At 35.7% G+C, this 13,350-nt stretch overlaps 1 protein-coding gene across 5 annotated transcripts in view; it reads right to left on the bottom strand.

Moving 5' to 3' along the window:
* LOC113231271 (protein PF14_0175-like) overlaps positions 1–13,350 on the bottom strand; it is a 49,938-nt gene that overhangs the window by 4,563 nt on the left and 32,025 nt on the right. For 3 of the 5 annotated variants that reach the window (XM_026465509.1, XM_026465506.1, XM_026465507.1), the window contains exons 2-8: positions 10,079–10,405; positions 9,396–9,425; positions 6,328–6,464; positions 4,957–5,156; positions 2,904–3,031; positions 2,656–2,791; positions 606–2,465 (exon numbers count right to left, since the gene is read on the bottom strand). In XM_026465509.1, the coding sequence (XP_026321294.1) occupies positions 606–2,465; positions 2,656–2,791; positions 2,904–3,031; positions 4,957–5,156; positions 6,328–6,464; positions 9,396–9,425; positions 10,079–10,405 (2,818 nt within the window). The remainder of the gene's footprint in view (positions 1–605; positions 2,466–2,655; positions 2,792–2,903; positions 3,032–4,956; positions 5,157–6,327; positions 6,465–9,395; positions 9,426–10,078; positions 10,406–13,350) is intronic. The other 2 variants (XM_026465508.1, XM_026465510.1) reach the window with 2 other exon arrangements.

Genomic DNA, 13,350 nt, shown 5'->3' with positions numbered 1-13,350 from the left:
TATAACTATATATAATTTTGTCATTCGCATCGCGTCCGGTCTGCACCAAATGCAGAGGGCATTGATAGAAAGCCGAAACACGAAGATTGCCGAGACGTCAAGGAAATTAGCTTTAAATTTATGTTCAGTTCACCAGTAACAAATAAAAACAGTTATGTTCACAAAATTTCAGAGAGCAAGAATTAAAAGAATTCACACAAATAACACAACATAAGCAACGTACTCTGTGAATCGAAGCCAAGGGGACTGAAGTCTGAAGTGAGCAAGCCATTACAATGAATGATATGGTAATATGATGCAACTGTCTCAGTATCGATTAGGTAAAAACGTACAAGAGTGAAAGACACATATATGTTGCATCTTTCTATCATTCACATTGTTGCATTTCAAAAAATGTATGGGTGAACAACACCAAGCAAAGGCCTGGCAACATAGCGCTTTGTTCTAAAATCCCGTAGTCAGCTCTATATAAAACATAATAATAACGTCTCAGGTCATTGACTCGAAATAGCTCGATCTATTCCGCTCATTGTTGTAATAGTAGTCGCATTATGGACGATCAAAAATACTAGTAAAGGGATGGGGATGACACAAAATACTCTAACCTTTTGTTTTCAATTCGCGGAAACTTGAGAGGCGGTGCATCAGCGGTAATAGATTGACTATCGCTATTTTCATCATGGTTCTCTTTTACAAATGTTTTATTTTCCTTGTTGCTCTTGCTTTGCTCACCTAGTAACTTGAAGTTCCTGTTGGATTTGTAAATTGCTTGAATCTTCTTTCTGCTGCAGGTTTCTTTACGATTAGGTTTGTTGTTCTCTACTATAGATGGCAGTCGAAATTCACAAGGGACATCTTCTGTTACTTTAATTTCTTCAACGTTTCTTTGCTCGTAAGTCTTTAATTGGTATATAGTTATATGTTCCATATCATTCACTTGTCTTTTGTCGTCGATATTATTTGTCTTTTCAGTTTCTTTGACAGCTTCCTCTATAGTGTTCCCAGCTTCGTCGAGCAGTTCTTTAAGTTGAGTCTTCAAATCCTCCAGTGTATCAGAAAACTTTTGTTTCGTTTCTTCAGGATGCTCGGTTTCATTTTCTGAACTACTCTTTGCTATGGTTTCGATAGAACTAGTCTTAGGAGTATGAAATTTTTCGATTTCTTTATCCATATGGAATATATCTTCATTGAAATTGTGATTGCTTATCATTTGGTCAGTCATGTTGATGAATTCTTCCAGGTCATCAGGATTTTCTGTGAATTTAGTGTACGTATCCCCACTACCATGCCTACACATTATGTCATTTTTCACACTACCTTTGCTTTTGTCTTCTGCAGATTCATCAAATTCTGCACTGAGGTCTCTTTCGTAATCATCTTCATATTCTTCGGCAGATAAATCACGACTAGGTGTTTTTTCCAATTCTTTATCCGTGTTTCTACTATTACCGGTATCAACGCTCTCTTTTATAGCCACATTATCTTCTTCACCCGTGTTTGGTTGGAGTACGTTCAAGTCGATGTCAACTGAAGTCTCGTGGTTATTTTTGGGTTCATTTAAGGACTCCGTTTTATCCAAAATATTTCTATCAGAAATGCTAGTAATGTTTTTTTCAGAGGTGCGAAAATTTCTGTCAGAGTTATTAAAGGTTTCGTTGCTGATGGAAAGGGTTTTGTTATCGAATTTTATAGACAAATCTTCTAAAGAATCTGGGTCAATTCCTAACGCCTGTATATCACATGAGCTGACCATAGTAAGATTTTTATAAAGAAGTTCTACTTTCGGTTCAATAGGGCGTATTTCAGATACTTCTTTATCTTTTTCATGCCTTTCCGCTTGTTTCTTCTGAGCAGGTGGTTTTGGATCTACGTAATCGTGTATAACGCATGGGACACAGGGACACATTAGTTCTGTGTTTATTCCGATAGAATGAGTGGCCTGTTCATTAATTACGTTCAAGGGAACGTCAAGGCTATCTAAACTAACTGTGCTTGCCTTTAATTTCGCTGCAGCATCTTTTTTAGCTGTTGCATTCTTAATTATCTTCTTATTATCAGACACTTCTATATGTGCCCTTTCCTTCACTGCTGAAGGTTTGTGTCGAATAGCTTTGGCTTTACTGGTACTTGGTTTAGGTGAATTTAATTCGTCATTTGTATCAATTTTAGGTACTTTCTCAATCGCAACTTCTCGTTTAGGCTTACTTACGATGTTTGGTAGCTTTTTAGGAATAGGAATTTGACTTCTGTCTTGAAGTTGCTTCTTTTCAATAGCACTGTTTTGTTTTTCTCGTTTTTCTTTAAGTTTGTATTGTCTTTCATTGTACTTATTTGCTATCTCTTCTAATTTCTTCAACTGTTGTTGCTTTTTAATGCTGATTTTATTCTTTGGCTTTTTCGGACTGATGCTCTTCATAAGGTTTGGGTCAGTAGTACTTTGTTGAATGGGTATGTCTTGGGAATTTCTAGGGTAGGGGAAAGGAAGGGAGGTTTAGATTGGAAATTTTGAATAACAAACAAGGAGACAGGAATGGTTTGGCTTTAAAATTCTAATAAATAATGTAACTTAGGCTATGCAAAATACGCGCTTCTTCCTTTCCCCTTATTTGCTGTAAAAATGAATAATTCTGTATTTTACGACGATTAATGACGTACCTAGAACTACTTAAATCTCTGGCTAGTCTGGCTTGTCTTGCTTTGACGTTGGCGTCGCCCGAAGTATTGGAGTTTCGAGAGTTCCTGATGACGGGCACGTGAGGAGATTCGTCGTGGTCGTTGCTTGACATTGATTCTGAAATTAATGAAAGTGTTATGTGAATGCTGCTAAGATATGATCTAAATTGCCTATGATATAAAGTAATTTAAAAAAAACCCAAGAAATGTAGTTCGCACTGCATCTTTACCTGAAGCTCGGAGGCGGCCCTGTTTCGTATAATCGCCGTATTCGCGTGGCGGTGGCGGCGACACACCACGAGACGACTCCACAGACGCCGACCGACTGTTGTTCGATTTGTCACGTGTTTGGGATGATCTGAAACCGACATTGGACACTTATCTAAGGACGGCCTCACTTTACTGCTTCGGTAATAAGGACTATCCTAGTATTTACAAGCGGAAAATCAACACTTTAGACTAAAATAATTGATACTTTTTGTTTGTACTGATGTCCTATCAATTTCAATCATTTGATTACCTAATTCACTTTTGTATTAAAGAATGCATGGTCGATTTTGAAAAACAAAAAACATTTTGTATACATTTTAAACGGCGGCAACCCACACGCCAGGCTTCGAGATTATAGGTCCGAATAGCAAACATTTCAAATCCCTAAAGGCTGTTCGGCCGTATCCACTTCATTAAAGGTGCGGCATACTCGAGAAGTTACTTTTTTCCATTATGTAAACTATATTATGCATATGCTACAAATAGTAAACGCTCCTACCGCTCTCAATGCCGAGGCCAAGTCGTAAAAGGTATAATTGCTATGCTAAAACATACTTTATTAATTCGATTGTAAATGAATGTAAATTATACAGATTATATATTTTAATTGGTGTCCAAAATCATGCTTATGTGACGGATTGTTTCTTCATAAAAGCAAGAAATGAAGTTCGGTCTAAATATTTTTGAACTTTTTTATATTTAGTAATGTTATTGTTGTAATACTCTAATATTATTTATAAATGAATGTTACATTACACGGATATGGAATTTGGATTGGTTTTCAAGGTCGTGCTCACGGTAGAAAAAAAAAACAATAAAAGTGCCTTAAGGCTCGATTACTATAAGAACCGATGTCGCCAAAACTCACACGTTCTTAATTTGAAACACTACAAATTTGATATTGATTGGTCGTAGTTTCAAATTTAAAAGAAATAACAAATTCTGGGTTGTTAATGTAATTTAAACTTTACCCTGTTGGCACAAGTTGAAAGTTCAATACCATCAATACTTATTATTATAAGTTACGTCTTGATATTTTATTGAAATTTTAATCAATGTGCTGCCATCTAGAGGTTAATTGTGGAATGACGACGAATTGGAGTTATTAATTTAGTTCTTCAAACATGAAGCGACCATATTGCAGGGGTATAAGCTTTACTTTCGTTTCTTGTAACAAAAAACATATTTCGATAAACAGAAAATTTAAAATTTAAGATAAGACTTTCCGAGGCAAAATAGGCGCCTTGACATCGAGTTGCGGACAGCAGCCCGTTACACCAAGTACCAAGACTCCGAGAATATGAAAAGCCACCACGGGTAACATTTTTGTTACAGGTAATATTTTTGGTGCGGCTATAATATTTGCACTCAAAATAGCACAATAAGGAATTTTTCTAGAATTTAGGAGAATTTGCACAAAAGAATGACAACCATACCATACAAAGCGAACATGGCGGACTGACCTTCAATAGGTCTTTCGACAACTATACGAGTAGTTGGCACTTCTTCTGTATTTATTGTTCTATGATCATGCTTATGTGACAAGCTGTTTCTTCATAAATTTTGTAAAATAATAGTTAGGTATGTTCTTTTTTTACAATTTTGTTATTTAACAACTAATGTTATTGTTGTATTTATCTAATATTATTTATAAATGAATGTTACATTACATGGATATTGAATTTTGATTGGTTTTCAAGGATATGCATAAGTGAAGAAAACTTTCTTCACAAATAAATTTCATATTGCAGTCAGTTTAATGAATAACTGAAACAACTAAGACTGTCCTTATATGTATAATAACCATTATTTTTTGGGTTGAATACTGAATATTAGTTTGATAAATTCAAACCTAGGAAGGCTATCAGGCCGTAGGCCGTCTCGCTACTGCAGCTGCAGGCTGGCACGCTGAGAAAACCCACTTCCGTGGTCGGTAAGCAGATGACATGTCTGTAGCTAATAAATCTTCATGGGAACAAGATTCGGCTCTATTAAAATCAGTAAACAACATACCGCCGTCCACGAACAGGCGGCGCCTTGTACTGCGTGCGCGCATTGAGGCGCTGCTTGGCGTCGGCGATATGCGGTGGTGGTTGAGTGGGTGCAGCGGGGAGAATCTTCGCTTTGTCCGCGCACCATTCTACGTGCCGTTCGAATGCTCGCACGCCGAATGCGCGATTGCAGTGCGGACACCGCTGCAGTTCTGACGATGGCTGATACAACACAATTAACAGAGTATCTACTATATTCACATAACGTCTGTTAAGTATTTAAACTAGTATTTAATCAAGCATTCAGTCTTGAATACCTTTAAGCGTTGAAATACCTCCCCTTTTTTAAGGGAAGGTATTTCAACGCTTTCGTTTTATAAATATCATCCTTAAAATGAATGGTCGGTATCGATGCGTTTTGTAAATATAACAGTTGGGATGCATTCGAAAAGCACGGCCACGCCTGACACGCCTACAGCATTGCGACAATATCACAATTACCTATAGACCGCTGGGACAGCTGACGTGCAGACAAAGTGCAGTCGCGCCGACTGCATCCAAATTGCTTTACAACTATTTCACCTTTTATTTGCAATACTTGTGATGCAGACAAAGTGTAGGTTCTATAATAACCAACATTTATTGAGCTAGTCATTCGTTTGTTAATAAGTTTTCATTGTTCTATAGTTTACAAGGTGGTAGGCAAATGAAAAAAGGCCAACGATAAACAATGAAAAAAGATGTTGCACGTCATTAGAGTCATTACTTATATGTTGGATTTAAGCATATTTTAACATTTTGAAGCAGTAGTTTTCAGACAAAACACTGTTCATTTGCATAAGACTATAAGACTGAGACATAATATATACCTGAGGACGACTCAAGCATTGTGTTGTTATGTTATTGTTACAAGGAATAGGCAGACGATCAATTACAATTTCAAATACGTGACTATTTTTGACAGAGCTACGGTCAGACGCGTAAATTGAGAAGTATTGGAGTTTTTAGGTTTTCGGGATTGTCAGACATATATTTCGGGCCATTTACAGGTCCCATAGCCACGGCTGACTGTCGAATTAATTGAGAAGTATTTATTACTAATAAATAAGTAGTAGCAGCTTAAACTTTGGTTCAAAAATAACTTTGCCAATTATAAGAATTTGGTGCCTGATTTTTTATTATATATTTTTCTCCAAAATTATCTTACTCGATGAAAACTAAAGATGTGGAAAATGATACACAGTCGTTCAAAAGGTGTTGAATCTGATCTTAAAAATATCTAGGCTGCATCATCCGAGAAATACAGAAGCTTAAACCTTTTCAGTTTTTTTACAGATCTTGCGAGAACGTCTGCGGACTGTTAAAAACCTGTTTACTTTTACTTCCTTCTTACCTTGGCAATGGCGGTTTTGACTGACACTGGTTTGGGTTTCGGCGTGGCTTTTGCTGTATTTGGAGGGCTCTTCTCGAGGAAGGGGCTGTTCTCCGGCAGACCGAAGTTTTTTGGCAGGAATTGCTCCAAGTCTGTGCCTGAAACATTTAATAGAATGTCTCGAGTGTGGTTGCTTTTTGCGATAATCTTTAAAACGCACGTAAATGTTTAGGGATTGCAAACGTGCACTGACATCCCCAGAATAAAGCTTACATGTTCTCAGTATTATACCGAAATTTTTCGAAATTATGTTTTACTTGTAGAAGAACATTTGATTTGATTTATGTATAAACATTTGTATCATCAAATACTCACACAATGCTGAAAAAAAAAATATTCCCGTGGTTTGGACGCTACTAGATAAAAATCGATATAAAATTTCGACAAAATCTCTACCCGTAGTAAGATATCTATGCCCGTGGTAATAGATAGATAATTGTATTGATTCGTAATCATGAATAAAGATTGTAAAAATTTAATCAAATTTAGCATTTTGAAAAATTTCATAATAAAAAGTCAATGGTAAGATATCTTGACCCATAATCATGAATAAAGATGGTAAAAATTTAATAAAATTTAGTATTTTGAATAATCTGATAATCAAAAATCCGTGGTAAGATATCTTGACCCGTAATCATGATGAATAAAGATGGTAAAAATTTAAGAAAATTTAGCATTTTGAATAACCTAAGAACCAAAAATCTGTTAGAAATGATGATAGGATGGATTTTAGAAATGATTATTTAATTGAAACATTAATAGTAGTGCGTGCATGACAAACTAATGCTTTTGATTAGCAAGAAACAAGAGTAAGTTACAGAAGTTGCACATAACGAACAAATCATGTACAGAAAGTATATCACGAACACTATTTCCATACATAATTATCCATAGCTGTGTCAGTAGCTTTTGAAGTAGACACATGCCCCTTTGCTTAATGCATATTCGTCAAGAAAAAACTCGACTTAAAATTTTGCCACAATATAATTTTACCTGTGGACCGACATAATTTTATTGTATAGTAAGTACAGTCTCTCGTTATACCTCAGAAGTGCTTGTAACAAACACATCACACGTGATCACACGTCACATTCACTCGGGAGAGTGACATACATAAACATGCAATCAAAAGATTCGATTACAAACGTCTATAATTCATTCGTCTTGACCATAGGAAAATTAGTTTATTTCATCTAATTTGGGTTCTATGTTATATGATAATTGTTAAGATTTATTATGTCATCATAACTATTAAAATACTTTAAGGTTCAATTTACGTTGCCGCGGAATAGATTTAAGCGCTTTTTGTAACCGTAGCATCATGAGCTTTACTAACGTATAAACGTACAAATAAGATACGAGCTAAAACACAAGTCGCGCGTCTTTCGGAAATTTTCGCGCAGACTCGGGAACTCCGCCGCCGTACCGTATATATCTAGTTTGTGTAATGATATGCTGTGCACAATTCTCTACAAAAATCGCTTCCATTAAAATGTAAATTGAGCTTTTCAGGTTTTATTGTCGAGTAGCCCAAAATTTCGACACATTAACATCCAATCATGATACAACTAGAAAGCTGAGGAGTGAGTTTTGTCATTTCTGAATTAAACCTGGATATTTTTAAGATGAGCGTGCACAGAAGGTACCTCTTTTAGGCGAGCGTCTACCGTCCTCGTCCACGTCTTCACATATCACATATCGTATCGTATCATCGAGATTGTGGACAAACAATAACTTTCCTTACATTTAAAAAAAGAGCTGAGGATCGTGTAATCGGACGCAAGCAATCTAAATACCCCCTTTCTGACTTCGCGTTTAAGGTACTCGGTAAAAAATTCGTGAATAATTACTATCTGTTTTTTACTTGAGAACGGAGCAAGCCGCTTTATAGGGTTTGTAGTAAGTAAACAGAGCATTTCCCAATACCATTATACCAAAGTGTTTAGCAAGGCACAAACTTAGTGGGCGTTCGTTGCGAAATGCCCGATATACATACAAATATTAAATATCCATATGCAAACGAGTCTTGTTAGAATTGGAGTGTTAAGACATAGATGTTTGGCAACACATTGTGTTCATATTAGCATACATTTTCTTTATTAAGTTATTATTATCAGTGAAGTATGTGCAAATTTTCAATAAAGAGCGAAGAATAGAGAAAGTAAACGCGGTTTTGTATGAATTCTACACTAGAAAACGGAATTACTTCTGAAAATCGGACAGCTAACAAAAATCGAAAACAGGTTTTAGTTTTCTTCATCATTATTTTCATCATCAGTAATGATCCTAAGCATTAAAATTAAAACTTAAATGATTTTTTCTTGTTTGTCATTAATTTGGAGTTCTTGCAAAAAAGTCAAATTAAATTTGACCATTCAGAAGCTTTTTACTGTTGTATTTCATAAATTGTTGTATGGGTACGTTTGAGGAAGACATTAAGAATTATTTTGAACGTCAACTCTGTAGAAATGTCGTTAATGGAGTCTGAAATCACAGGATTAAATTCAAGTTTTTCCGTAGCGATCGGTCCAATTTTGTTAATTGCCCGATTTTATTGTCCTTAAGTGCATTCAACATGTATCTTGAAGTTTTCTGACTGATGACAGTTCGCAATCGTAATCAGCTGTCATAGTCATTTACGAATAAAGTTATACAAACTGTCACTTTTTCAAATTGCAAATTTGAACGCTATGTAAATGATATAAAGTACAATTTTGAACAAAGTATTTTGACTTGTAAATGATATAAGGTAGGTACAACTTTTAACAAAGCATTTTAACTGTTTGTATAACTCTAATTGTAGTTCATATTATTTAGGCGACAAACAATATATTAATATGAAAATATGGATACGGAACAGCTGTGTTAAGACAAGATAGGTTGTATATAATTATGTAAATACACACGTTTTAGTGGTGTGTGTGTGATCAGAAGGTCGAATCACTTCAACATGTTAGTTTAAAGGCATCACAATGAATGTCATAGTCGTAGTATTAGTAATGCGATGAATATATGAATATCCCACTCACCCCCGTCGACACCGTGCGATGCGCTCAGCCCTTGTTACCCACAAAACAAATACACTTATCAATACATGTCAATTAAGTAAAATATTGAATAGCATGCTAAAAATTAAATAAACTTAATAAATACTACAACTATAAGGAAACTACGTAGAATTTACACAAATAAATATGTAAAACAAGTACCAAAACTCAACAACAAATTTAAAATAATCACCTTGATTTGGGGATCATGCTATTTCAATAATGTCCTTAGTAACAGCTATAGCCACTACCACCACCACCACATGAATAGTATTGTATGAAAAAATGGTATACTAAAAGCGACTACACGAGTGTGAAAGAGAAATTGTATAAAATTATCAAATACGGCTTATTCCCAGTTTGTTCCCACTGGCGCAAAATGAGAAAAAAATTCCATATGTTACCAGGTGGTGACAAACGGGATAAAAAGTCCCAGTTGTAGTGACCACCACTTGGTAACACATGGGATTTTTTTTTCCCATTTGTGGCTACTGGGAACAAAGCCAATGGTGACAACTGGGAATAAGCCTTTGCAAGGAGTGTTTGACCAATAGTCCTACGAATATTTATATGAAATAAAGATTTAATTTGAAAATTTTCGACAAATCTCTGACACACTGTTTCTTAACTTATCAATGAAAAAATATTGACAAAACAAAAATCACCTTCTCGTCTCTGTCTCGATGAGTCGAACGTCTTTCTTTTTTTCACTGCCATCTTTTCGCAGATCTTTACATGTTTGGACAGTGACTGTGGAACGAAGGTGCGACAACAGACCGGACAGGGCAACAATGGTTGAGGACCGGTAGGTTCTGGAGGTACTGGTATTATAGGTTGTGTGGGAACTGGAGGTGAAGGAGGGGGCCCCGGGCGGCTCGGCGGCGGAGGCGTGCGGAGAATAGGCCGGAATGTCTCATGAGTTTGAGGCTCCTGTGATGGTTCGGGTGATGGCGAACGTGAAGACTTTGAAGATTCTTGGTGGTGTCGTTTGCCTGGAAAAGAGGGGCATACATATATTATTTCGTTTGGCATAACGCGCGCGGTTTTCTATAATTCTGCAACAGCTATTTACAAACAGTAATTTCGGAGTTAGTGAAAAATCTTTATTTTATTTATAATTATGGAATGCACTAGATTCTTTAGTTAGTTATAATTACAAATACGCGTTGTTCATGTTGACCTGGTAAACTAGCTTAAGTTTTAGCATTTAAATAAACGTAATGAGGAAACGCATATTCATAGTCATCTTGGAAAGTATCGCAACAATGTATACGCTTAGTATTATTCACTGCAATTTCTTATCCTGCACGTCCATGCTTGTTGTTATGATAATTTGTTGTTTTTGTTTACTAAAAATGTGAACGCCGTGACTAGAGTGTTACATGTTGCAGCAATATAGGACCACACTTTAACAAAACTACACGTTTTAGGTTACATCAGTTAATATTTTTTTTACTGAATCTTGTGAAAAAGAAACATAATTACATATAAACGCGAGGCATGGAAAGTTGGTCATACAATTATATTTTTTTCAAACTATTGATATAATATATATAATATTCTTTTATAAAACGGAGTACCTAAGTGAGCCATTTTTTTTTAATTTTATGGTATAACTGGAAACCTGGCGTCAACAACACGCAAGGGCAAGTGGCAGGCAAACATGACGCAAGCGGTTACAACCTCCATATTGATTAGGTATATTACGACCTAGGTCACGCGATCTCATGCTACGATAAGTTTTTTCGTAAAATTTCGCGATCCCATGTCTCTAATAGCCTGGCCTAAAAAACTTAAAAATAAAGTACCCTTGACCAGTAGGTTGATACGTTCGAGGTCGCAGGTGTTTTAAGAATCAAAAACAAAACACACCTGCATTTAAATTCTAAGTGATTATACTGGTGTTTTGCTTAAAAAATGCAATGGATGAAATACCTTGACTGAATTGAATGTGTAAAGGGTTAAACTAATCGTCCTACATAGGCGCGTGTTCTACTTGACCCTGCGTTCAGGTTTGTGTTTTTAAAAGCAATTTTCTTCGCTGACAATTGCTTTAGACCTGTCCAACGTGCATGTCAAATTAGGAAAACAATACCCGTGTGATGTAACCGTTAATTAAGTGTTTGACACGGACTGTGTGTGGGCGAAAGGCGACAAAACAAGTGAAGGGGAACTAAAACAACAGGATGAGACGAAACTATATTGTTAACGGAACATACCGCAGCGGTTTTAAACGAGTTAGTAGTTTCAAATGAGACAAAGAACGACACAATATTCCGCCTGAATATAGAATAGTGTTTTATGTAAAACATGTCTTGACCCACATGATCAACACGGTTTTTTTGGATGAATTTTAAGCCCTAAAAGTACACCTGGGCTTGTAATTTGAATTCAGTCGCTAACGTGTACTCGAAACACAATTGTTAGAAGTTCCGTTTTCCATCAATAACATTAATTAGATGTTAACACAATAGTAATGATAAAGATATAGATTCAATATACAGAAAACTCACAGAGTATCATTTCCCTAGCGTTTTGCTAATTAAATTCTAAATAAGCGTTGATTGGCTGCTTCCTTCTAAAGTCCGGCCGGTCATTCCGGTTAGGGAATTGACATAGACATACTTTACATTTATGTAATACTATATACTACTATACGCTAAATTAACACGGCCTCGCGAAACTTGATTGGGGACCTTGAATTTGTCGAAGTATTTAAACAAAATCTTGCTTAAAATCCGACAATTAATTTAGGAGATGGCATATCTAATTTTCAACATGACTGGAGTTTAAGGAGTTATTTAAAATTTATCTATAAAAAGAATAATATTTAAACATTAATATAAAAAAATTATTGGTCATAAAAATAATTAGAAGATGGTTATTGTATCCTGGTGGTCGTGGTTTATTCATAAAGGCCTAAAGTAAATTATAAATGCTGAAGATAAATCGAGGAAATCAAGCGCAGCCGGGTGGCTGAACTTTATGCGCGCGCGCATCCCGATCGAGGGCGTTCGAGTGGCGCACACGTCTCGACTACTAATTGATTTTACTCCATTGGATAAAATGCTTTCATTCTAAAATAGTACTGCTTATCTCAAATTTGTAAGAAGTTTAACAGAATGAATGGACAATTTTGTTAAGGGTGGTTTTAAAAGTCGGTTAGTTGGACTAATTGCTTTAAGTGTAATTATTATGTATGTTTCAGAGATTTATAGCATGAACGCTGTAACTAGTATAATTGAAGCGATCAATTCATTTCTGCAAAACTGCTAAAGTTCTTGGCGATCTGGATTGAACCGATACCAAAACAATTTTCACTTTACTTAAAATTGTCATCTTAAGGACTTCCTCTCAGCTTTTCCGTTTTGTCCCCAATATTAACGAGCAATAATGCAATGGGCTCCACGGAACATTGAACACGTGTCTGGTAACATGAATCGCTACTGGTTTTATAATAATGTTGGCCAAACAAGCGAAGCGCTGTCTGCATTCGCCAACAGTCTTACATTGAAATACGGTTCGTATAATAAGACCATAGAGGCAAATTCTCTTTAACCGGATTCTTTATCGATTTTCTGAATATATTTGTAGAGGCATCTAAACTTATTATTAATATAAAACTTGAAATAAACCTTTTTTAATTAAATTTTTATTGAATTGATATTCAATTATTTTTTGTGAAATTACTCCACTAGTTTGTTATAATTATTAATACAAAGATCGAACACCCAGAAAAAACACTCAGAAAAAATTCCTTCGATCCGGTCAGATTCGAACCGACGTCTTCTTGCATACCGTGCCAGACGCTATACCAACTAAGCCACGGAACGAACCAACGGACCTCACGAATTTTTCTATGTGCTTGCGTCGTGTCTATCTCTTCAAATTGAGTGTTCGATCTTTGTATTAATAATTATAACAAACTAGTGGAGTA

Source organism: Hyposmocoma kahamanoa, unplaced genomic scaffold (assembly GCF_003589595.1).
Source record: "Hyposmocoma kahamanoa isolate Upper Pololo Valley unplaced genomic scaffold, ASM358959v1 65, whole genome shotgun sequence".
Classification (NCBI taxonomy): Eukaryota; Metazoa; Arthropoda; class Insecta; order Lepidoptera; family Cosmopterigidae; genus Hyposmocoma; species Hyposmocoma kahamanoa.
Note: the sequence above shows the minus strand (reverse complement) of the source record. Positions and strands in the feature narration are given on the sequence as shown.